This window comes from Oncorhynchus gorbuscha, linkage group LG12 (genome assembly GCF_021184085.1).
Source record: "Oncorhynchus gorbuscha isolate QuinsamMale2020 ecotype Even-year linkage group LG12, OgorEven_v1.0, whole genome shotgun sequence".
Classification (NCBI taxonomy): domain Eukaryota; kingdom Metazoa; phylum Chordata; class Actinopteri; order Salmoniformes; family Salmonidae; genus Oncorhynchus; species Oncorhynchus gorbuscha.
In genome coordinates this window covers 36,111,439-36,138,970 of record NC_060184.1, presented here as the reverse complement: position 1 = coordinate 36,138,970, position 27,532 = coordinate 36,111,439, and the positions used below count along the sequence as shown (strand labels likewise).

At 41.5% G+C, this 27,532-nt stretch overlaps 1 protein-coding gene across 3 annotated transcripts in view; it reads left to right on the top strand.

The window, feature by feature from the left end:
• LOC123990949 (leucine-rich repeat transmembrane protein FLRT2-like) overlaps positions 1-27,047 on the top strand; it is a 33,602-nt gene extending 6,555 nt beyond the window's left edge. The window contains exons 1-2 of one of the 3 annotated variants that reach the window (XM_046291999.1): positions 18,285-18,375; positions 21,088-27,047. In XM_046291999.1, the coding sequence (XP_046147955.1) occupies positions 21,596-23,611 (2,016 nt within the window). In that variant the 5' untranslated portion in view covers positions 18,285-18,375; positions 21,088-21,595 and the 3' untranslated portion in view covers positions 23,612-27,047. The other 2 variants (XM_046291997.1, XM_046291998.1) reach the window with 2 other exon arrangements.
• Positions 27,048-27,532: the final 485 nt, after the last annotated feature.

Here is a 27,532-nt window from a genome sequence, read left to right as displayed (position 1 = left end):
AAACACGCTCATCCTGGGTGTGGTACGTCAATGAAAATAAATGTGACTGTGTGTGTGTGTGTGTGTGTGTGTGTGTGTGTGTGTGTGTGTGTGTGTGTGTGTGTGTGTGTGTGTGTGTGTGTGTGTGTGTGTGTGTGTGTGTGTGTGTGTGTGTGTGTGTGTGTGTGTGTGTGTGTGTGTGTGTGTGTGTGTGTGTGTGCGCATCTCTGTAAAATGGCTTGGATTTGTGGATGCACTCCCGCGTATGTGCATGCTGATGTGCCTACGTGTGTGTGTGTGTGTGCAGGCATGCCAGTGTGTGTGTGTCTTGACATCTATATGTGAAAGCCCATTACGCAGGGGAATATGTCTATACATGGAGACAATAGGGGTCAAGTGTTCTCCTTTTACACAGAGCAAACGCTCACTCAGGGAGAGGAGACGAAGTGTTGGCCCTGAGAAAATAGTCCCCCAGTGTCTACTGTCTATATAGGCTACAATACCAAACCTGTCACTGGAACCAGATTAGAAAATGATGAAGCTTGAAACGCCCGTTGAATAAATGTATCAGGCATTTTTAGTCGATATTCCTCAAGAATCAATGGGTATATATCATTAAATTATCAAAACATTTGCCTTTGACCATCCCCCTTTGTCATTTATTAAATTCCCTTATTATTATTATTATATTATAAAAAAAAACAGTATCTCTAGAGTTGTAAAAGTATTAGGACGATTGGAACATTTTACTGTAGATATACAGTAGCTGCCTGTACATTGATGTACTTGATTAATAAACAATAAAAGGAGTTAAGCAAAATCTAGTAGACCCACTACACAGAGAGACGTCTGAATCCAAATTAGACCTAAACGCCACGTACTATATAAAACAAATATAGCTGACATTTCCCTTACAACTAAGGAAATACAACAACAAAAAAAGCCTTTACAAAACTGTCTCGCCCTTAACGAAGGACAAAGGTGTTATTTTTTAAATCCTTGAACGAGAAACATATTATGAGCTTTGGACGTTAATTCAACAAACACACCGCTAATTACTCCATCGATTCAAATCATTAGCGTTTTTTGACACTACACATTTAAGTGCTCATTACTCGTGCTTTAGGTTAGCGTGAAAAAATGTACCAGTACACTGGAGTATGCATGGGAGTGTGTTTTTCTTCTCCGATGCATCCAACACCACCACAGTTTTTCTCTGCAGATGTTCACGGCCAAAAAAGAAGAAGAAGCCATATCAACAACCTGAACATTCTCCTGCTGTCACAACAGAAATCTCCATAATGAGATATAATAAGCTTTAGGGTTTTGGCCGAGTACGCCACGTATTGTTCTGTTACAGACTCGCATTAACTCTCTCCATCTGCTAACACTCGTAGAGTACAGCGAGCAGCTCGGTTTGCCTTCCATTCTCCGGCATTCTACTATGGCCTGGTGGAGAGTAGGAAGAGTTATGTGGCTGTTGATGAGTTGTGCTGAGTTAGAGCTCCGGAGTGAGCGGCCTTAGACCGTGTTCTGTTGGAAGACTATCAGAGTGCACAGTCATTAGAAATACCTCATTTTCACTCCACAGTGTAAAAGCCAGTGTGGCATCCGCCTCAATAAGCCCAGCAAAAAGAATCGCCCCCATTGGAGGAAATTGGCTGTGGGTAAAGAGGGAGAGTTTGAGGGTGAAGTTATTCTTTGGTATTTATCAGCTCTGTCTGGCTCGGTAAACAACGCTAGGGAAGAATCAAGTCAGGCTTTTTTCCCCAGTAAGTACTGTGAGTATTAAGGAGGTGACAAGTAGCTTTTATAAAATCCTTTAATGACCACAGAAAGGATCCCTGTTGAAGCCATACTTTACTATGCAATTTACTGTAAACGGCTGAATGACAGCTATATCAAACTAATTGTTGTGTTGTTTTAAAAGCTGATTGTCTTGTGACAGGAAATGCTTTTATTAATCTAGGCTTTATAGTTTTTTTTTTACAACTTCTTTATCTGGTAAGAAAGCAGGTGTTGTTTGCATTCAGAATGTATCTTCTCTGAAACCAGAGAAAACACTGCTGATTGATCTCAGTTAAATTAATTCCCGTTCACCTGATACTAATCCAGTAGATGATTTCATGGTCTTCCCGAGGGCGTTTTTCGCAAAAGAGCGTATTCTCAATCAACATGCCTTGAGACACTGATCAGCTCGTGACACAGAAGGTCAATTATGTGCTTTAAACCTTAATAGACCAATGAACTACTTGTGAAAGGGAACCTGATCCTAGATCTATCAACTTCTCAGTGTAGAATTACTGTATTATGTTAGCTTCAACAGAGCCAATACTATAGGCTCTCATTGTTGAGTTAAACTGAACAAGTGAGTAATGGAGCAGTTGGCCTTTGTTCTACTTGGGGGGGGGGGGGGGTGACAGAGGAGGGAGGGAGGGTAGGGGTAGATGTTTGGCTACGCAGAGCAGGAAAAGAAAACGCTGCTGAATTGACAAGAGCGAAAGGGTGTAATTGCTGCCTGGGAAGGGGAAGTGTGAGAGAGGGAGAGCAAGGAATTACCTGACACTCGGTGTGTGTGTGCCTGGCACTAGGCTGTTTGTAATTAAATGCTGTCAGTGAGCCGGATAGGTCGGAGTGCGTTGTGAGATTAGTAGGCTCAACTGGGCACGCTCAGTGGCGGTTCTGTTTGCTCTACCTCACCCTGTCTTGTATCCAGTGTAGAAGCCAAGAAAAACTCCAGCAAGAGAAGTGACAGGTCTCTCCTCCTCCCTATCACCATTGTGATCTCTCTCTCTCCCCCCCACCTCTCCCTATTCTTGGCATAGTTCAGCTTGGAATCCTCTCTGTAAAGGTAATAACAATGACTTTCTGACTGTGTTACTGAAGTGCTCTGATGAATGCTGGGAAGTTGAAAGCACTACTTTCTCTGACACCTGTAGGCAGTGGTGTGTGTGTGTGTGTGTGTGTGTGTGTGTGTGTGTGTGTGTGTGTGTGTGTGTGTGTGTGTGTGTGTGTGTGTGTGTGTGTGTGTGTGTGTGTGTGTGTGTGTGTGTGTGTGTGTGTGTGTGTGTGTGTGTGTGTGTGTGTGTGTGTGTGTGTGTGTGTGTGTGTGTGTGTCTTAGCACTCATCTGTGTGTCTGTACACGTGCATGTGAATGAGTGATTACCTGTGTGCATGCATGCGTGCCTGCATTTGTGAGCTTATGACCCATACCCAAACTGACACAATTCAGTTGGCCATACTTCCTTTTCACGTAATCTCGTTCCTCTACTGGTCGGATGAGCATAGGGTTTCATAACGCAAGATGGAAGAGAGCCTGTCTCTTGTCAGAGAGAGCACTCACCTGAAACATTGTTTCAGGTGATAATAAAACAGGTTTAATTGAGTTACTTTTCCCTCAACTTCTTTCTCTTAGTTTCTAGCAAGTCAAGCTAGTTCACACAGAGCAGCTAATGATAGCTAACTAATGAAAAGGTAGGCTAGGTTGAAAATGGTGTAGCCACACCTCATAAACAAATGTCATGACCATCACAAGAAACTTTTCAGAATTAAAACGTGAGGCTACAGTCATATAATATAATTGGCTTAACATCCCAATGTTGTACGCAAACGGACTGAAAATTTGGGATGTGAATGGGGCGTTACATTCTTGCATGCATGTATATGTGAAGACAGCATAAAGGGCTCCATTTATAAGCTATTCTTGTTAGCCAATCAGTTGAACTGGACCGAAGCCAACGCTCAAGTCCTGAGGTGGGTTTTCTAACACAACCCCTGTGCCACACGACAGTTACCGTTCCCCCAACAAAGTCCAGACATGCACAGATAGCTAGAGAGGAATGTGCTAAGACTCTCCTTCCAAAAGATACATTTAAGAGGACTTGTTTGATCCTACATCTCTCTGGCAAACTGCCTCCCCCACAAAATATCTCTAAAACACTTCCATGTGCACATCTAGAGCATTCCCCTGTTCTGACTACCAATCCCAGGCTTTTCACCTCAAAGTCACTGGACGCCCAGGAGAAAACAGATACTCATGAGAAATACCTGCTCACTCTAATTGGGGAACGGGGGATATATTCAACTGACATGTGTCTTCAGTGGGTTAACTGCCTCGCTCAGGGCAGAACGACAGATTTGTACCTTGTCAACTCAGGGATTGATTCGATCCAGCAACCTTTCGGTTCCTGGCCCAACACTCCTACCTGCCATAACAGTTTCGAATAACGCCGGGGGAATTTTTGACATGCCTCACACGTCTTGACTATTGTTTTCGATTTCTCAGGGAAACAGAGCCAAGGTTGTTTTATTACAGTCATAATCTCACACTGCAGACATATCCGTGTGTTAAGGGGACTTTAGATGCTTTAACAACAGTTGTTGGGCAGGACAAACCTCGATGTCAAATAAAAGTGTCGGATCTAAGGTCGTGGGGAGAACAAAGGGGTCCACTGTTTGAGGGAATACCACTTTACCGTTTCGCGGATGCAAACCTACCGACCTGCGGTTTGTCTTTGCCCTTTTTTTCAGTTTGTTTTCCTCGTGCCTGCTGTTAACGTGAATGTGGTTCAGCAAAACTGCGGCATGCACAGTGGAATTACACACACTGCTTTGACGGCGCAGTGATCACGCTAAAGCCACCCTAAACCACCACATTAATCACAACAACAGTCTCAACAAGTAGTTCGGCATGACAAATGTGTGTGTGGGCAGTGTGTGCACACGCACAGCAGGGAGGACATGGCGCTTAGTATATGCACTACACACATCAAGATTGTGTTTAATCAGAACCAGGCTTGCTTGCTGTATGTGGCGAAAGATTGCATAGAACACGTGGGCAGAATGGCACGTCCATACAACAAAATCTGATTCTGTTCTCAGGGTTCTAAGAACGTTTTGTTTCTTTCTGACAGATCACAATAGTACACAGTACTAGCAGTAAATACACCACGCAGAACAAGGATGCTGCTGCATCTAAATATAACACAACATAGTCTCCGCTCCTTTTGGTGTACAAGAACATGGAATTGATGCATGAATTAGATATAGGATTCAATAGGGAAAGCATTTCAAGGCACAAACTAGAAACATCGGTTTAGAAAGTAAAAAATTCCTTGACAAATGTCAATATGCAGAAATTGCTCCACAATTTCCTGTTTGCTAAAATTCGAATAGTTCGCCTAATTTCAGTTTGTGACAAAACAAGGAGATGTGTAGAGAATCATTGTATAATCTAAAACACTTGGAAATATCAAAAATATTGTATTTCCAGCTGTTTGAAGCTGGTGTACAAAACGGAAGAACGGGAAGCATAGAAATAGCGAAAACATAGAACAAATCTCTAGAAAACATAGAACAAATCTTGCTTTCAATGAGAAGGACCGATATAGAACTCAAAGTTCTATGTGAATTTGGTCTGGTTGTCCAAAAAGTTACAAATTGCAGCTTTAAGTTCGCAAAGAAAATGAAATGTGACAAAGCTAAAGAGTTCTGTCTTGCTTCAGACAAATGGAAAATCTAACTAATGGAACTGCCCCCATGGGCAAAACCACATAACATTCATATCAAAGCCAATACATCTACCACATGAATTTCTAACCATGCAATCAGGGCCTTTGGCAAGTCAATGAATACTGTTGATCAGCCAGACGATAAGGGGAACCAACAGTGCACTGGAACTTTGTATGAAAGCAATGTTCTTATGAGTTATAAGACTGTTGATATCAGACCTTAGTTATAGGAATATTGTCCTATCGCAAATCTCTGCAATTTAATCTAGGAGCAACAAATCAAACCCATGACTGGAAGAAAAAAAGGGAGAGAGTTTAAACCTCCAAAGAGTTGACAGTCTGTATCATTGACAAGATTACATTGAGTATCTGAGAGGAAAATCAGTACATTGTTGCTTTGTGTTTACCTTAACCCTACACAACTGTAACAACATACTAATGGTATTATCATTGCTGCCACTGCATTGCAACGATCCTTGTGTTGCTTAGTCTTCGATCATCTCTTATTGCACTTTCATGAACATATTTCACTTTCCATTAACCCTTAATGATGACCAGTTGTCCAGCCGTCTTCCACTTCCTCAGTAAAGTGTTGTTTTGGGCAGTGGCCCTTAAAAATAAATCATGAAACTAAAACTATGATCACTCAATTTATCTTAATGCAATCGGACAGGTTTCCCCACTGTTTTTTACTTACCTGGAACAAGGAAATTAATCTGGAGCTTTGCATTATGAACGGCGAGAGAGAGAATGGACCGGAGGTCCCGAGTAATACAAAATGAAGTCCTGAATTATATAGCGGGACTCCAGCTACTGAACTTTGCTACAATACCATTTTTTATTTATTTTGTCATTTTTTTGGAGTGGCCTGAGAGTCACCGCTGACTGACTCCCGGACGAATAGAGCGAGGTGATTCTGGCCCGCTCCCTGCAAAGCTGAGAGGAGAGATATTAGCCATATGTGATTAATTTACAGCGCTATGCTTCAATTAATCTGCGCAGGGTGGCAGGCGCCAGGGTTGGGCTCTGTTCCACCTGCGAGAGAGGGATGAGAGAAAGAGAGTGAGAGATGAGAAATGGGAGATGAGAGAAAGAGAGAGGTGGGTGTAGAGAGAAAGAGAGTGAAAAGAGTTATCTTTTGGGGCACGGCAGCCCTGTGAAGGATGAGGGACGAAAGGGGATCCTTTTAATCGATAGATCTTACATAATCACTCACACAAACCTCATTCCCTCCTTCTCTCCCTACCCCTCTTCAGTTACTCTCCATCTCTCACTCTGCCCTCTTCCTCTCCCTCTTTCCCTCTGGAAAGAGTACACTAATACAGAAATATAATAACAGAGGGTCACACTTTATTTGGATAGTCCGGATTCACACTCTCTGCTGATAAGCAGCTGAGGTTATGTTTAGAATACGTTTTAGGGAATGGGTTCATTTTAGGGTTAGGGTAAAGGGTTAGGGCTAGTGCTAAGGTTAGTAGATAGTTAGTTGAAATGTTACTGATTGTCTGTAGCTAGTCTGTAGGATATCGACTATCCCAAAATCTACTATCCCCCAAAAAAGTGTTACCTAATATAAACCTGGAAGAGGGCAGAACATGTTCTGAAGGCGCTGTGTGATTCACCAGCCTCGTCCCAACAGCAACTGGGTAGTGTAGTGCTTCTAATCTTCTGATGTTAGAGATCCATAGGAGATCGCCTGAGGATGTTTGCGAGACTATTTTCAAATGGGAAGACTCTCACTGTGGCAGTAAGTGAAAGCTAAGGGGTAGAAAATGGTAAATGTGAAAACCACAGTGACCAGATGGTACAGATTGGTATGTGAGGGCTATTGCCTTAGCGAAAGCTATATGGGGTAAATATTTTATTTGCACATCTCGGTAATCTTGTTCAGTAGGGAGTTGGGAGAAGGCGGTAAAGGTCTCGCGAACAAAGAATTAGATATTACATATCATTAACTCATCTAGGAAATACCAGCTACTAAACGAGTTCTAGGGAGGTAAACGTATAGAATATAACTATCATAATTTCACCGATACTAGTGATTACGTTTGTGTTGTATCAAAATCCCGCACTATGAGATTTAAAAAATATATTCTCATCCAATGCCCCACATTTTTAGCAAAAAATAATAAATAAATAAACAATAAATAAATGTTGTGGAGGCTTGCCTGTTTTACTTGTTATGTTGTTATGTCACGTGTTAAATATCAATTTGCAAACAATGTAAAAAAAAAATAATATGTATCATTGAGTTAATAAAGCCGCATACAAACATGATCTCTTTTATGTTTTCTCGAGTAAGCCAGCTCAGTGCTTTCTGTGGTGGTGCAGCAAGCCAGCAGAAAATACAGAGCGTTGGCCGTGAATGGCTCAGTGTTCTGTCACTCATGGGGAAACTACGTCACTGCGAAGTCTAAGGGGAGACTTCAAAAAATTCAAGCTCTTTGGGTGCTGACATAGCGATTCATTAGGAGTGCCCATCCAAGAAGGCTCAAGGTCATTGGCCACAGATAAAATGATGTCAAATCACGTTATATATACAGTAGCTTTGATTGGACTGATCATGTCAACATCATACTTTCAAAATCTTAGCTAGCACTCATCATTGTGAATCAAGTCACTAGCAAATCCTTGTCATATGAAGAGAAATTATTGATAAATTGTATTGGTGCTCATCGGCCATTAGACATAAACATTACACAACAATTTGAAAATTGCAAATTCAACAATGAGTGGTTTGGAAGGAAGTGAGCACAGCACAAGGTGAGTTCAAAAATGTATTGAATGCTGCTGCATAAATGATGTAATATGCCAAGGAGATATGTGTACTGCAGCTAAGAAAGTAATACGAAGTGTATGTTGGGTAGTAAGATGTTAGTAGACCACATGCCTCACACTAATAATTTGGTCCATCTTACCGCTCTTAATTTTTTCTTCTCTTCTGACTTGGTGGTGCACATGCACATGTAGCCTATAGCCTGTTTTAGAGACATGTAATCATCGAATATTGTAAGAGCTTTCATTGTCTGCTCATATGACCCTGTTATTTATCCTACGGTTCTGACTTGGTGTACAGGGAGAATACTGTCACTGTACATTTCAAAACTGCTGAACAAATAGTTATATTGACAACGTCCATCCTAGCTCGCTCATTAATGTCTTAATCAAAATTACGGATTGCCTCTTATCCGCTCGTCGTCCCCTTATGTCAATTGTCAGTAGAAATCACATTTGTTTCAACAAGTCAGCCATATCAGCTATATTATTTTTTAAAAGGTAGTAAATGAGGCGGAATGAACTGTTTCGCTGCCAGACAAGACTCTGCTGATAGCCAGGTGTAGCAGTGGTAAAGTGTTGGGACAGCTTTATGTAGGCCCTAACAGTTTGTGGTCACCATTTGTCACCGTTACAGTGCAATTAATGTATTGATAAGTGTTGTGTAGTGGCTTTGCTGGAATGCATACTTTTTAAAATTATTATTATTATACATTATTTTCACCACGAAAATGTAAATACTGAAATCACCACTGTTCTAATCAAAAGAAAATATGTAATCTGCAAAAAAGAATTTGCATCCCAATATTACACTTTATATACATAACGAAACACTGGACTTTCAGCGTCTTTATTTAAATTGTTAATTCATTATGAAATTATGACAAATATTAATAATATTCCACCCATGAGGGCAATAGGTCATTTGACTGCAGGAGAGGGCGAAGTCCTGTATTGGAGGGAAGATTTAGATTGCGAAGAACAATAAGAAGCCCCACAATGCAGCCCCCATACTGTATCCTGAGAAATGTACTTTATCTTTTCAATCAGTCTTAGAACATTTACAACCCTACACAAGCGAATTAGCACATTAAAAAATCGGGCAACTAATCCACTGTTACTGGGTCATGCTGAGTAGAAAACCCAAGACACAGAAGACGAGAACTATAATTAGGATGTGCACACAGACACACGTGCACACGCATGCACACACACGCACACACTCCATGCTAGAGACATCCTCTGGGGATACTCTCGGGAGATAAGCAAGCAGTGATTTTGGCCATACAAATTAAATCACTAGTTTAATTGATGTCACGGGGTCTTTCTCCACCCTCCCCTAATTAGGAGTCGATGCAATAATGAATCGACTCATCACGAGAATGCAAACACATTGAAATCTAAATATGGAGAACAGACCTGGGTTCAAATACATGAGTATTTAAGTATTTGTCTATTCAATATTTTCAAATGATGTGGTGCCGAATCAATAATTTTTATTTTAAGTATTTGAATGCATTTCCAAATAATTTCCCATAAATAGCCTACTTTTTGACTTGTACTTGTTTCTAAATGCATGGGAGTGTTTAAATATTTGAATATTTGGACATTAAAATATACCTGTCTGCATATTTTCAAATACCTTTAAATACTTTCATAGGGTATTTTCAAATACTTTACAATATTGAAGTCATGTCATTTCTTTTCTATATATCCAAATACTTACTTTGAAATCTATGTGAAGTGAAAGTAAATAAAATCATTGAAATAGTTTGAACACAGGTCTGATGGGGAAATGTATTAATATAGAGCTAAACTCTGGGTTGGGAATTAGTGAATACATCTTTGGACAGGTAAGGCAATCCAAAAATAAACACTATTTGTCAAAGATGCGTTCTATTTCCAGACTATAGCCTATCTTATTTGACCATGCCAGGGCAACTGGCATTTTGGGTCCAGAGTTTTTTTTTTATGGTCAGATCACAAAGCAGGGAGATTGTTCAAGGTTGATGTCGAAATTATACTAGGGGAAACAGTGAGTGCGATTCCTATCAAGTAGGCTTGGGTTTTGTTAGGGGATGCAGGATAGTTGGAATCCCATGGCTGAGGATCAGAAGGTTGCGTGTTCAATCCCAGTCGTGGACACATTTCATTTAACCCTATCCCAAACCGTAACCCTTACCTTAACCATTCGGAAGGAGTGGCTAAACTTAACCTTTATCTTACAAAGTTGACCTTTGTAGAAATGGAATGATTCAAAGCAGCAGAAGTCAACTCAGGGTGTCAAAAACACTTCAAAATTTGACATTTGGAGAATGTGACTGAACGTCGAATTCTGCAGTGAGACTGAGAGAGCTTGTTGCACAAAGACAGGAACAACTCCTGGCCCTATGAGAGCTGAGCCATATGATGTCAGCAGATCTTTCAGGCAGTAGTAGCCAGCCATGTGTCCATCATGCAGACATACTGAGAGGTGAGGTCTGGACAACAGCAGGCAGGCAGAGACTCAGAGAGAGAGCTATAGCCTGGGAGGTAGGCGCTAGCTTAAATCCACATCCAGGCTATGAACAGCTAGACTAAGACTTCCTCTCCATTCAGCTCAGGAGGGGAAATTCACCCCAGATGTGACTTCAAACAGAAAGAAATCCGGAGGGATTGGAGGTGGGATAAGGCCCATCCTTTGCGTGACCCAAAGACCTGTTCCTGGCATCGCTCTTTCTCTCTCTCCATCTTTCTTTCTATGTCATTCTCTCTGTCAATCTGTTTATTCTCTATCTCTAGAGAATATATATTTCTCTCCCTGTCGTTCCGTTTCACTCACTCTCTCTCTCTTTCTCTCTCTCCCTCTGTCTGTCTGTCTGTCTACCCCCCACTCTCCCTCCCTTTCTGCCCTCTCTCTTTCCCCTCTCTCTGCAGTAGGCTCCTACAGGGACCAGCTTGTTATCAGTCAGTCTGTTTCTCCGGTGTGACATTATCACAGGGAAGCCTTCAATAAGGGTCTACGGCTACCATTTATACTCCCCCATAATTCACATCATGTCCATGTGAGAGCTGAGCTCCTGATGAATTGACTACCAGGTTGTTTGAGCCCTGCCTCCTCCTTCCTCCCGCCCAACAGTTTGACAAGCAGCTTTATTCTCTTAAAAGGAACTGTAAGCTTTACAGGTTTCTCTTTATTTCATTTAATGGAGCGCCTATATATCACCTGCAGTACATCGACGAAAACACAGTCAACAACTGATATGGCGGTTGACTGTTGAAAATGGGGCTTTTTCTTTGGTGGGAGTTGTGCCGTAAAAATGTAACAATGGTAGATTTATAATTGACATGCATAAAAATGATTCCGAATTGTTTTTTTATTCATCAACTGTAAGCTTAGAAACAGTGTTCGGCGTTTCTCCCAGTGTTGAGATTGTAACGTGTGGTCAACATGACCCACAACCCAGTTAGGCTCTATGCTATTCTGTCACTGAGAGATGCACAGTGGTATTGACGACAATTCCAGAGAGGAGTGTGTAAAGATGAAGGAGGAGACCTGAGGGGGATGAAGTTTTGTCACAAAGTTAGTTTTTCTGCCTATTATGGTAAATATTCTCCATCTGCTGCATTGTTTTGTCTTAAATCGTCTGCATTTCAAATGGAACAGAAACCTTCAGTCGAATATCAGGAAGTTTGCTGTTAGGTTCTGTGGACGCGCAACTTGATATTAGTACCTGTGTAAGGGAACCAGTCTGGTACACAGAGTGACGGGAATTGAAAGTATCAAAGTTAAACAGAGGTTAAACACAATATCAGCAGGTTAAGCAGGTTCAGGTAGTCAATGATGATTATCCTATAAAGAACAATAAAAGGATGTGTGGGGGGTCACTGGACCTCCTCCATCTGTCTTCAAGAACTAAAAGCTGCCAAGAGGAATGGAAATACTTTAGGTTTAGGAGATTTCCCCAGATTAGAGATGTTTTCTCCCTGTGAGGGGTACTGTGTTGCATTGGAAATTGAAATTACGATCTGTCAAAAAATTCAACTTTGAAAGTAATAATGATTGGACCACCACACTTCACCAATAAATCCTACTCATCAAACCCACACAAATTAAACAGGCCTATTTATATGAATTCAGAGGGAAGAAATTCTTAACTATTAAGAGGTTAATGCATTAGAACTCCCAGTAAAGGCTTCAGTCATACAAAAGCTATAGTCAAATCCAAACGGGTTTTCTAGCAGATTAGCAAGAATGGCCAATAATCTCCGAAACATCTCTATTTTTAGAAAGTTGCTTGCAATTTCAGTTTATTTCTCCAGAAAAGACAGAACAAACATTACTTCAAATATTATGGTTAAAGTCAAATATAAGATTACGGGATAATCTTTTGTAAACTATATCATAAATACGACTGGAGGAGTTATGTTGCATATGCAGCTAACAAAAATATACTGAAATGTCTGCTCTATCCAAAATAACAAAAAAAACGAATTGCAGCAAAAATGGAAGAGGTAAGTGTAAGGGGGAGAAAGTAAGAAACTAATCTGTCTGTAACAGTGGGTGAGGGATGGGTGTGGAGTCAGATGCAGAGAGCAAAAGTAAACGGGGAAAAATGCTTTAATGTCCTCTACAAAGTAGGTCCAAACATGGGTGAAGCCCTAAACACAGGTGCAAAACAAACCCAAAACCTTAGTTACAAAACCCAGACAGCAAAAACCCAAAAAACAACGATAACCACAAACGTAACTATAACAACAAGCCCGCACAAACACCAGCGGGCTAAACGAACTTAAATAACACCTATCCCAAAACCCCAACAAGGAACAGGTGAAAACAATTTGACAAAAACAAACGAAAAGGAAAAAGGGATCAGTGGCAGCTAGCAGACCGGCGACGACGACCGCCGAGCGCCACCCGAACAGGAAGGGGAGCCACCTTCGGTGGTATTCGTGACACTGTCAGCTCTGCAAAAAATACCAAAATTGGTTGAAGAAAATTGTGATCAATAAAAAAGTTTGCCAGTTTAATTAAGGACCGAAAATGGACAGCTGTGCCATACAGATTGCAAAATAGTTGGGAAGAGATTTACGATGCACCTATTCCATGGCACATGGCTTATGAACTGACACACAAAATGACTCCGGATTCAAAACTTCAAGTTTTTCAATTTAAGTGATCATACAAAACTCTTGCAACCAATAACAAAAAAATAAATATATATGGGGGATATAACCATCCCAACTCTGCAGATGTTGCTTAAAAGAGACAGAATCATGAGATCATTTGTTTTGCTACTGTCCATGTGTAGCTTGTTTTTGGTCGCAGGTTCAGGAATGGCTGAAGAATTGCAACATTCAAATGGAGTTAACTCTGCAAATAGCACCGCTGGGTGATCTAAAAAGTCAATCAATCAATAATATACTGTAATAATACTCTTAGCAAAAATGTTTATCTTTCATTTATAATCTGTAAAACCTATGAGAATAGAAAGATTCAAAACTTTTGTGAAACATCACAGCACAGTGAAAAATATATGGCAAATAGAAATCACAACTGGATGGTCTTCAGAGATAGATGGGAGGGGTTGAGGATAGCTGAAGGACCGGACTAAAAACAAACATAAGTTAACTAATGTAAAATATACTGTGTCCATAAAATGTATATAGTATGTATAAGATTGAAGTAGAAACCTACTGTAAGTGCTTTTGTCCATTAGTTTACTCCAATTAGGGTAGGGATGGTAGGGTCAGAGGAAAAAATATACATACATACACTACTATTCAAACGTTTGGGGGCCACTTAGAAATGACCTTGTTTTTGAAAGAAATTCTATATTTTGTCCCTGAACATAACATCAAATTCATCGGACATTGTTAATTTTGTAAATGACTGTTGTAGCTGGAAACGGCTGATTTTTCATGAAATATCTACAGAGGCCCATTATCAGCAACCATCACTCCTGTGTTCAAATGGCACGTTGTGTTAGCTAATCCATGTTTATCAATTTTAAAGGCAAACTGATCATTATGAAACCATTTTGCAATTATGTTAGCACAGCTGAAAACATTTGGGCTGATTAAAGAAGCAATAAAACTGGCCTTCTTTTGATTAGTTGAGTATCTGGAGCATCAGCATTTGTGGGTTCGATTACAGAATCAAAATGGCCAGAAACAAATAACTTTCTTGAGAAATGAAGGCTATTCCATGCGAGAAATTGCCAAGAAACTGAAGATCTCGTACAACGCTGTGTACTACTCCCTTCACAGAAAGGCGCAAACTGGCTCTATCCAGAATAGAGAGAGGAGTGGGAGGCCATGGTGCACAACTGAGCAAGAAGACAAGTACATTAGAGTGTCTAGTTTGAGAAACAGACGCCTCACAAGTCCTCAACTGGCAGCTTCATTAAAAAGTACCCGCAAACCACCAGTCTCAACGTCAACAGGGAAGAGGCGACTCCTGGCCTTCTAGACAGACTTGCAAAGAAAAAACCTTCTCAGACTGGCCAAGAAAAAGAAAAGATTAAGATGGGCAAAAGAACACAGACACTGGACAGAGGAACTCTGCCTAGAAGGCCAGCCTCCCGGAGTCGCCTATTCACTGTTGATGTTGAGACTGGTGTTTTGCGGGTACTATTTAATGAAGCTGCCAGTTGAGGACTTGTGTGGCATCTGTTTCTCAAACTAGTCACTCTAATGTACTTGTCCTCTTGCTCAGCTGTGCACCATGGTCTCCCACTCCTCTTTCTATTCTGGTTAGGCCAGTTTGCGCTGTTCTATTAAGGGAGCAGTACACGGTAGTGTGTATATATATATATATTATTTTAAATATATATGGGGGATTGGAAATGATGCAGACAATGACATTGATAGAGGCCAAAATCTATTTGCAATATTAAAGCTGATCCACGCCTTAATACACACAGATGGGCATGGTAGCTCAAAAGTAGCTAAAAGTAAACTGGTATTAACACTGGCATACACAAACATACATTAAACATTATATTAAACAACTGTAAAAACTTTTCTTGACTTTAGAGAAATATTTTACAACTCCATCATGCCAAATTCCATCCACTGGAATTATGCTGCAAAACATGCAAATTAAAATGGTCTATTTTCCCCTGCATTCTTCATGTCTAATATATAATTCATGCTGTGTACAGTTGTGTGATTTATGGATAAATAACATTTTGTGGACAGGACATGGCAAAACAGTCCATCTTTGGGATGTTGCTGACAAAATGAAACATGAAAGGCAGAATGAATCTCACAGAATTGTCTGATGGAGAGTCGTTAATACAGAAAACCAATGGAATCGCCATCTGCTGGCTTCGAGTTGACTCTTCTTGCTTGGGCGGAGCTCCAAAGGTGCACATCGCATTAGTGCCGTAGGCGCAACATTTCGTTAGGACTTAAAATGTCAGCAAGCACTGGTGACAAAACACAGCAGCATTCTGGTTTTCATTGCATTTCTCTGCTATATCGAGACTAGCTAAATCTGCTGCAAGGGCATAGAAATGGTATACATGAATGGCCATATCAATATTTTTTATTTTTTATTTTTTACATTTCAGAAGTGATATTTGGCTGTAAGGCTAGCATGAGGGACAAGAAGTAGCTAGCCTCAAAGAGGTTTGTTTTGAGAAATGTCTGCTAACTTTGTATGCTGCTAGGTATAATCAGCTAGCTACTAGCTAGTTCAATTTCTCTCACAATTCTAAAGCCAACAATTTTTTAAATAAAAACAGCATATTATTGACCTGAAAGGTTAGTTGTGCTAGCTTATCCAAGGTCAGTGACACATAGATAAATTATATACTGTCTACCTATGGGAACAACTGCAACCTTTTTGCAAGCAACATTGCAAATATTATTGAAATAAAATCAAATTAACCTCATTTTTTATTTTCAAACTAAATTACAAGGTTGGATTTTCACTAAACGATTGTATATGTCAGCACTTTAAAAGCATGTACAAAATCTGGTGTAAGGTTTGCCTTACATACATTGTCTACTGGTATCATTTTACATTAAGAACATGTCAATTCTCTACATGTAAATGTGTGAGTTTAGCTATTCTCTGCCTCAGCTGACAGGTGCCCATAGGCCAGTAACAACATAGCATGGCAGCAACACAACAGCATAAAACATGGCACAAATATTATTGGGCACAGACAACAGCACAAAGTGCAAGAAGGTAGAGACAACAATACATCAAGTAAAGCAGCCACAACTGTCAGTAAGAGTTTAGATTTTAAAATATATATACTGAGAGAGCGTAAAAATCAAATAAAATGATTGGACATCTTACAGCTAGACAAAAATAAAATGTTAATTTGAGAAAACAACACGGCGACAGAACCCCTTTTATTGCAGGGTTGTGATTAGTGATGAATCAACACTGACACTAGTTCATTTTGAATAATAGCTTAAGAAATAAAACAAGTTTAAACACTTCATATTTAAAGAATCAACACTTCAAAATGTACAAAAAAAAGATAACTCATATGTAAAGATTAGATATCTTAGTCTAAACAACAATAGATAATTGAGTAGTAACAAGTAAGCAATTATTACTGAAGCATCTTTTCAGGTGGAAAAATAAAACTCCACAACAGCGGAGGCCAAACGATCCGTGATCTACTGGGTGAGCAGACTTCTATTCCAGCCGAGCATCAACTCATTAAATTTGATAAGTTGAATCAGGTGTGTTATCGCTGGGTTGAAACAGAACCCTGCACACCCAGCAGATCTACAGTAGGCCTGCTCCAATTGTAATAGATTTATACATTTTGTGTGATGTTTAACCATATGTTTGTATGCCATTTTTGCTAACAAGGCTAAACCTACACATATAACCCATGGCATATCGGATCCAACCGTAAGGTGCTATATAATAGGCTGTGTCAGAGGAAGGCCCAAAACATTGTCGTAGTCATAAACTGTTCTCTTTGTTACTGCACAGAAAGTGGTACCAGGGCGCCAAGTCTAGGACCAAAAGGCTCCTACTCCCAAGCCATAAGACTGCTGAACAATTAATCAAATGGACACCCGGTCCATTTACATTTTTTTCATAATGTCCTCTCACAAAATGACTTGCCCAATCCAGTAGCCTACAATTTCCCTTCACTTACAGTCAGAGCTGCAATTTTTGTTTTTAATTTACAATCTTTCATCAAAAACTCTAGCTAAACAGGTGTAAAGTCAGCTACCTAGTTAGCTAAATAGCTGCTCAGTTGAGTTAGCCTACAAAGTGGCCCACTGTAGCCAGAAATCTAGTTGGCTAGTGAGCAAATAATACATAGTTTTTTAACATTTAAAAATGCATTTATTGACTTGAATAGGTTTTTGGGCATCCAACAGCCACGTGGATGAATGGAGATGAGGCAAAAAGTGTTTGTCACCAGAGCGGTTTAGAATGTGTTTACCAGCATAATTCACTTTCAATAAACAAATATATATAAAATATATGAATCGCAAACTGTAGGCCACACTTGATAACTTTAAAATGAGCATGAAAGGGTGTGCAAAGCTGTCATCAAGGGAAAGGGTGGCTACTTTGAATAAACTAAAATCTCAAATGTATGTTGATTTAATTAACACTATTTTGGTTACTACATGATTCCATATTTGTTATTTCATAGTTTTGATGTCTTCACTATTAATGTACAATGTAGAACATAGGCAAAATAAAGAAAAACCCAAAAGTTGTGTCTAAACTTTTGACTGTAAATGTCGACAGAATTAAGCATAGAGGTCTGCCGTCCTGAAAACCGAAAAGAAATGTGAAGTGAGCATGGAAATGTAGGATACTTTATCCAGGTCAGTCTAGTCGTTGCGTTTTGGACCATTGCTAATAAACTATTGTGTATAGGAAAAATATATAGTGACAAATGCGTAGGCTGAATATAAAGTTCTCCAGAAAAACAAGAAAGTTGAAATTCCCTGATAACAGAGGAAGTATGGGGGCAGCAGTGTTGGGAGGAGCAGTACGTGGCTCCTAGCCATCTCTCTCCGAGCTGCACCGGGAGACGCATTCTTTATTCAGGGAAGGGTAGGGTAGGAGGGACCTGAGCGACGATGGGAGAGGGAGAGAAGAGAGCGAGAGAGAGAGAGCGCAAGACAGAGGTGAGCGGTGCTCTGCACACACATCACTTTCAACGGAATTCATTTTAGCAAACATCTTCCGAGCATAGAAGGCAAGTTTATCGTCCCCAAAACAACCCGGATACCTTGGCAAGTGCGTGTTCACTGTTTCGAGAGAAGTCGGTGCTGCCTCTGGTCCATATAGTCCCACTCTCCCGCTCGAATGCATTGCCCAAAGGTTTTGAGGCGGGCTGAGCTGAGTGTAGTCATAGGTTGAGCTGCATGCCCCGGAATTGCAGAAAAGTGCGGACAGAGCAGAAGATTGTTCCCCGACTCAGGCAGCATGCTGTCCGGTAGACCCACGGGTGGCATGGCGCTTGGAAGCGATTCACACAAACAATACCGAATGGCGCTGGATCATTGCGCACGGTCATATTCTAGGATTGCATGAAGGATAAAGAAAAGAGTTGAACATGGTAAAGGGGCAGACAATGAATATGGATAAAGCCTCGTCTAAGGTAGGCTACAGTAGCCCAAATGTTTAATAGCAGCATAAAGGCTATATAAACAACTATACTACAACTTATTTAAATAGTTTATATAGAGTTCTAGGCTGTATGAGTAGATTGAACTAGATGTGATTTATTATGGATATATATAGATAGATGCACTGCCATTGTTAAGAGCTATGGTGCTAATTTTATTCCCACCCAAACTGCTGCCTAATATATTCTAATTTCCTCACAACCCTCTGCTATCTCTAAAGGAAATATGGTCAATTTGTAAATTCTCAGTTCGTTTTCTATCGTTTATTTATCAATCCATTATTAGATGTCAAAGATCAATGCTTAGCTACAAAGCGCATTGCTTTAGATTTTTGTTTTTCTTCAGAGAAAAGCAAAGCCTCCGTTTGCATTTGCAATCTCAATGCTCAGCACGGCTCTCAATCCCTTTTGTAATAATGCATTCAATTGAACACCACTCGCTGGGCTGCCTTTGAAGTAGCCTACACCTGATCCGCTTCTTATCGCCTTTTAAATAGCCTATCCTTTTAAACACTTTTAATTGCGTTTCTGTCGTTTAATCCAGTCCTAATCGGATTGAACCTGGCCTCAACCGAAAAACGTTATTTTATCTGTTCACACATACACCTTGCTCTCTGTCCATGTCGTTTTTCGATTTGGATCCATGCAAGGCCAACTTTATTGTGTCCATAGGATAATTTTGTTTAGCCTTGCTGAGATGTATTTTTACTCCACAATTCATTCCAATGTCCACAGTCTTTATTTATGCAGCTATAATCATTTGAGATGTTTTTGCTGTGGCAGCACATTTATTGCAGCTTGTGGTATCTCCTTATTTCCCCTGAAGCTTATTTGATTAAATGTAGCTCTTTTCAATTTAGAAAAGTAGATCACAGATGTATTTCATATTGTTTTGCTTCATCCTTATAAGTAGCAGTGGTGCCACATCTCACCACTCATCAGGCTACAGAGCAACCTATAATTGCAGATAACCTTAATCTCCCCCTATGCCCATACCTCCTATCCTATATGACCTACGCCCTCTATATAAAATTCAGACCATCAAACCCATTATTTATTAAATGTATGGGCCTCTTGAGCATTGACATGTGCAGTGTTCCTGTTAAGTTAAAAGCACTGGTGACAAGCAGTATCTTTCAATCTTCTGGATAGAACATGTGTGATGGGCAACTCGAATACTGGGATGTGGGGAGCTGAGGCCTTACTGTAACTGGGTGGCCTTGTGCCCACGCTAAACCTCTAAACCATTTTGAGAAATAGTCCAGTATTGATCATTTATCGCAGGTGGAGGAGCTAAATTATTTTCCAATCCCATTCCATTTGACAGGCTGTGTTTGTCACTCTGGGATTGGTATAAAGTCCCACTATACATCCCCCACCCCACACACTCCCCTTTCATTTCATTTTTGCGGTGCCTTATATCATGTATATGTGCTGGAGATGGTTGGTGGTTTGTCTGGCCTACTTGTGTAATGTGCATGGTGCACCTTAAGAGGCAAAATAACACCTCTCTCTGTCTACTGTAAGCACAATGTGTTTATCAGCTCTAACTTCAAAGCACTGTCTGCTCTAACAAAGGCAGAGAAAAAGAAGAGACTATTTTCACACAAGTCAAAGGGCTGCCCAATAAGTCTTTCAGGCAGTATTTTTTGCTTTCGGGCAGTATTTTTATCCCCTTTCTGTTGCTTTTCCTCATTTTATGTCTCCGTTATGTCTAATTTATGTTTCAGGCAGTTCAAAATAATTGCAATGTGTGTATTAGCGTGTAGTTCAGCACTGAGGCATTGACTTGTTGTTGTAGAAAGCGCAGAATGTCCATGCTGTTCTAGCAGCTATTATATTCTCTCCTCTATGACTGAGAGGAAGGAATGAAAGCCCCTTTATGTCTGCTAAACCGGATGTGCTAGAGCGCTCCTGCATTTTTATCAGATGGTTTGACATTTTGAAAGAAATAGCCTGTGCATAAATTTCAAAGGTGTCAGTGTGTGTGGATCTGTGTGCGGGTTAAGTATGATTGTGTGTGTGAGAGTGTGTGTCTACAATCTATGTGTTTATGGGTCTGAATATGTATGTGAAACAGTCATTTTTTCAGCCTTTGTGTGCACGTGAGTTATAGACAGCTCTTTTTTTCTCACGCAGAGAAACAGACCACCCCTGACCCGAACCCCCCCCCCCATTTATCTCACCTTTCTTTTGTCTTGTGGAACAGGTCTCTGGATCCAAATGTCACACCACCTGGACGCTGCCCCGGGCGGGGACCAGCAGTGTGTGACGTTGACGGGTGTGTGGCGAGGAGAGGAGAGAAGGAGGCCCCGGACACGGTAGCTCTCAGCTGCGACTTGGCATTAAATTGGCCCAGGCTTGGCCCTGTGCTTTGAGGAGGAGCTGAGATTGTGGAGCCCTGCCATGGTCTAATATATCAGCATGGATGGAGTCAGAGTCAGCTTCAGTCAGAGGACCTGCTCTTCCTAATGCGACACTCTTTCCTCTTAAAGCTGAGGACTAACCAATTACAGGGGGATTAAGCCTAACCCTATGGCTTCCTGTTCTACCACCCCGCGAAGAAGTGAACTGAGCATTATAAAACTATTTTAGAGGACTTTCGTTTTTGTCTACTATTTTGGGGGATTTACTTCATCGCCTTCAATCCTTTTCCCTTTTTAATACATTTTATTGTGTTGCTTTTTGAGGCCGTTCCCCTCCTTCTGTTTTCCACTATGGAGTTTCAGGTCAGGCTGTGGAATAAAAATTGGGGTTCATTTCTGCGTTTCTGGTTGACAGTCCTCCTGAGCCTCAACTTGCATTTCAGCCGCCCCGCAGCCTCGTGCCCGGAGGAGTGCCGCTGCGACAAAACATTTGTTTACTGCAACGAGCGGAGCCTGACATCGGTACCTCTGGGGGTGACAGAGGGCTACAAGATCCTCTACCTCCACAACAACCAGATCAACAACGCTGGGTTCCCATGGGAACTACACAATGTGGCCTCCGTGGAGACGGTGTTTCTCTACGGCAACCAGCTGGATGAGTTTCCTCTCAACCTGCCCAAGAACATCCGGGTGCTACACCTGCAGGAGAACAACATCCAGACCATCTCCAGGGCTGCCTTGGCCCAGCTTCCCCGCCTAGAGGAACTCCACCTGGATGATAACTCCATCTCTACCGTGGGGGTGGAGGAGGGGGCGTTCCGGGAGGCCGTCAGCCTCAAGCTGCTCTTCCTCACCAAGAACCACCTGAGCAGTGTCCCCATTGGTCTTCCGGAGGACCTCAAGGAGCTGCGATTGGATGAGAACCGCATCGCCATCATCGCTGAGGAAGCGTTTCAGAACGTGACGCGGCTCCAACGCCTATTGCTGGATGGGAACTTGTTGACGGACGAGGGCGTGGCCCCGGGGACGTTCCAGGAGCTGTCCACCCTCCGGGAGCTGGCGCTGGCTCGTAACTCTCTGACGTTCCCCCCACCCCTCCTCCCGACCCAGTCCCTGATCAAGCTCAGCCTGCAGGATAATCAGATGGACCATATTCCAGTGATGGCTTTCTCCGACCTTCAGAGGCTCGAGAGACTGGATATATCCAACAACCAGTTGCAGACACTGACACAGGGAGTCTTTGATGGCCTCATCAGCCTCAGACAGCTCACCGTTCGGAACAACCCGTGGCGCTGTGACTGCACTGTGAAATGGGTGGTGGTGTGGCTCAAGTCACTGCCAGGCGCCATCAACGTGCGCGGGTTCATGTGCCAGAGCCCCGAGAGGGTGCGCGGCATGGCAATCAGAGAACTCACCCTGGATGCTATCCAGTGCTCAGGCGGGACAGACCTCCAGCCTGACCTCTGGCCCACCCTGCGCTCTACGCCCCCACACCCCCAACTCCCCACCACCGCCTCCACCACCTTCCTTACCACTGCCATGACCACTTCCATCCCCATCTCCACATCCTCCTCTTACCTCACATCGCCCTCCCTTCCCCCTGCCCTGCCTCCCCACCCCGCTGGACCCCTGCCCCCTTACGAGGATCCCCTACAGATATCCTTCCACGTGGTCAACGCCTCCTGCATTGATGTGAGCTGGGCTTCCTACTTCACCGTTACGGCCTACAAGGTGACCTGGGTCAAGATGGGCAAGAGCCTAATGAGCGACGTCAGCCGCGAGAGGACGCTGAGTGGGGACAGGCGGAAGCTAAGCTTGACCAACCTGGAGCCCAAGTCAGTGTACCGGATCTGTGTGTATGTACTGGACACCCTCAACTCCTACCGCCCAGGTGAGGATACAATATGCTCAGAGGCCAGGACCAAGTCGGCCTCATCCAACTCCAATAACAACAAGGCCACAGGGTCAGAGCAAGCCCAACAGGACGCCCACTCCACCCTCCTTTTGGCCGGGGTGATCGGTGGGGCCGTCCTGGTCGTCCTGGTAATACTGCTGAGCCTGTTTTGTTGGCACATGCACAAGAAGAGCCGCTCGGAGTCGTCCAAGTGGAAATACAACCGGGGCAGGAGAAAAGACGACTACTGCGAGGCAGGTACCAAAAAGGATAACTCTATACTGGAAATGACTGAGACCAGCTTTCAGATAGTCTCGCTGAACAATGAGCAACTTTTGAAAGGGGATTTCAGGATTCAGCCCATCTACACACCCAACGGAGGCATCGGCTTCAGAGACTGCCACCTCAGTGACAATAGCTTAGCCTACTGCAAGAGCAGCAACGTTCCCAGCACCGAGTTCTGCCACACGTGATGCTTCTCACAGGATATTCCCACACTGGTTGTCTGACAGAAAGAAACAACAAAGTAGTTAAATATACTGTACCATATATATTTCCAAGTTCTGTCTACGATGTAATTTATACTGTGGACAATAATGTGGAATTCTATCTGCAATCTTTTTTATTCTTAGTAAAAAAAGGAATACATATGTTTTTTTTAATCAGCGGGATTTAAATACAGTAAGTGGTTTTTGCTCAAGTATTGTCTGTACATAGAAATTTGTACAATATGGCACGCTGGGTTGGTTCTGATGAACGGTGTCCTGTCTGTCAGGTTTTTGGGTTGTTGGGCGCTATGAGGGCTGGGATTCTTTGCTAACCACAGAAGCAAAAATATGGCCTTTGTGCAGAGCCACCCCCTCACAGAAACACTAGGTAAGATAACACAGTGGTCTGGGAAAACTAACACTGCTGATTAGACTGCAGTGGAAAATAAGCACTGGTGGTATTTTTTTAAAGAATCAAAGTGCACTTCCTAATGCAACAGCGAGTGTAAGCAGCCATTCAAATGAGCTTTTTGTGGAAATCCCATCAGAGGAATGGGCACACTTTTCAACACCCCCTTTTGCCCTCACAAGACTAAGTGAACACGTTTGAATGTGGAAGGGATGGGAGGAAGACTACCTTAACAGGACTAAGTGAACACTTTTCAATGTGGTAGGGATGAGAGGGATAATGCCGTCGCTGTTGGATATAGATTTGCCTCCAATGATACAGGAGTTTTTTTTCTCCAGTTGTGGCCACTAGGGGGCATGTTTTCTCAGTCAGTGTAGAGTAGAGCGAGGTATAGGTAGTCTAAGAGATCCCTTACCTCCAGCATCCCATGAGTCCATTACTTCAGATGCATTACATTACTCATTCTCAAATGGCATTGTTTAGAGTATTAATGGTCGCGGAGCTGCTTATGGAATCATTTAAAATGAACAGTGCTCAGCTCTGTTCTTCAGCGGCTAAATGATACAGATATTATCATGGCGGATATCCATGAGGTTGCGTTGCGTGTCTTGTCTTTGCCGGGTGGTGTCTGCCGTGATGATGAATGTGGAGGAGATACACTCGCAGTTATACATTCCTCTGCCTTTCTTAAGTCCTTTATTGTTAAGTACTCAAATGAAAATTGAGTGAATCAGAATAAACAATCAAGGCGTTTATCTGTTTATCTGCTTTACAATGTGTTGATAGAAGGACTTTCCTACTGTAGCATGTGATGTGTTTTATTGTCTACATGGGATTGACTATTCTATTGATTAATTGATTGATTGGTTCGAGCTACACATTCATCATCAATTCCAAACAATGTTGGCTCCCAGTTAGGAATGCCTGGTGCCACTGAGGAGTCTTTGTTATGCACTTCTTACTCAGACTTTATTTGCTTTGACAAGATTTTATTTTGCAGACCGAGTTCAAAGAATCCACCCCCCCTCTGCCCCGCTCATAATCCTCAACCGAAAAAGGGAGAAAATATGCAGACGTTATTTTTCACTTGGCCGTTCGAATCACAAGCTGGGAGAGGGAGAAGAGTGCGAGAGAGAGAGAGAGAGAGAGGGGGAAGGTCAAGTGACAAGAGTTAACCATTCACAGGGCACCAAGTCACTGGATTAAATACAGCGTAAAACCACGACATTGCATTGGTTTGGCTAGAATTTGAAAGTATCAATAGGAAACACCATTTTACGGGTGGAACTCTCGTTTTGTGCTCGGGTGTTAATGGACGTTGTCTCTCTTTGAAGAATTGCCATGCCAGTGCACATCTGTCGTTAGTAATAACTCCTTTAGTAGATCCAGAAATAGTAGGTAGGGAACTTATGACGCAATAGACACTATAATGCCATTATTCACGTTGATGCTTAAGCTTTCATGTGTGCTTTCATAGGGTTTTCAGTCAAATTTATATTCATACATCAGAAATACATTTGTGTCATTTAGAAATAACAGTTGCTCTTCTGTGGTTATCAAAGTGTCTCCACTTTGTCTACGAACGTACACATATCTGTTTATCAGCCTGTGTTAAAGCCCCACCAGCGGAAGCTGACCTGAAGTCAGTTTGATACACATTAGAAGTTACGTCCAATAAACCCCACTGGCGTAAACTAACCTAAGGTCAGTTTGACACTGCTACATGGCAAGTTATGTAGAATATCCCACCAACATTTACTGACCTAAGGTCACACTGCTACATGGCCGTAGTGCTTTAACAGGTTGTGTATCCACTGAACACTTCATCCTACCTGCCTGTGGAAAAGTCGGCCCGTCTGACAATAATCCCATACAGCAAAGTATCTTTATTTTCATTAGTGATTAGGATTTAAATGTAATGTTAGTCTTTCAGGCCAACCTGTTGCAACACTTTTCCCCAAATTAAAGAATGTTCCAAGAAGTGATAGAGGTCCATTTATTGCCTTACTTTTATGCAGTACTGTACCGGCTAACTGCACTTAGTTTGTTCAAGGACTCTTTCAGAGAAGAAGCAATTTATAAACTGTGAAAGAGACAATGACAGTAATTGAATAGTTACTGTATGGAAAGCACATATTTTCATATTGGTGAAAAAACTACGAGTGACAGACAGCAATAGACCCAACACATAATTAATGAAAGCCTGTTCATTCGTAACGACGCCCTCGAGTGGAGCTGGGTAATGATACAAAGTGACTGAGAAGCCTTGTTGTTTGTTTGTGGCAGTACATTACTCTAAATTCCCTCCCTCATTTGAAGAAAGTACACAAGCCCAATGGCGTGACCAATGGAATTAGACCGAACACATTAGAGAAAGAGGGAGAAAGAGTGAAAAAGAAAAGAGAGACTGCAACCTCTTGTTTGTTACTGTTTCAGGCTTTGATAGTAACTTCCTTTAAGCTCATTCATTCTCATTGGAATAATTATGTTAAATCACTGAGAGGTCAAATCAAAATAAGCACCCAAAGTGAATAAAATTGAATACATTTTAAGTCGTCTTTACACCTTGTAGACCAACATTAAAAGTCTTCAGAAAACTAGAAGTCTTCAGCAAACAATTCATGGGTGTTTGAAGTAATTACATTTTCTCTTACAGCTGCTGCGTCGAATTAATGGAAATGATATGAACAACGACAGGCTATTTGTTCATGTATCATTTGACAGAAGAAAGTATGCTGAAAATGAACAATGCATGTCATTTGGCTTGGGGTTCTCGGCTATTATGGCTTTTCATTTCGACTTTGAGTTGTTTTGACTTTAACAACATAAACTAATATGCTACTTAGGAACCAAAGTTACATTTCTTTTCTCATGATAAAATATTGTTGTTGTCCCATGTATGTGCCTTGAGGTTAACTTACGATGTAAAGTCCTTGGAACCTTTAAATGTTTTTGCACAAAAATGTAAATATAGAAGTTAAGCTTTTTGCAAATAAAAGAGCCATTATGTGATATGTGATTTGATATCATTCATTGTCATTTCCGTCAGAAGATTATAGGCCCATTGAAACATATCATTAACACTCCCCTCCATATTTATTTGGACAGTGAAGTATTTTTATTTGTTTGACTCTGTACTTAATGTGACAGTATTACCTTTTTGTTTGAGGGTATTTTCATAAATATCAGTTTTACCATTTAGAAAAGAACACACTTTATGTATTTGGACAAATTGACTTACGGTGTATTAAAGTAGTCAACAGTTTAGTATTTTAGTCGCATATTCCGAGTACACAATGGCTACATCGAGCTTGTGACTACAAACGTGTTGGGTCGCAAAGATCATACCCCCCCAAAAAAACGCTAACATCCCATGTTATTGGTAATGGTGAGAGGTTAGCGTGTTTTCTTAGAATGTATGCACACATGACTGTAAGTCGCTTTGGATAAAAGCGTCTGCTAAATGGCATATATTATTATTATTATTATTATTATTC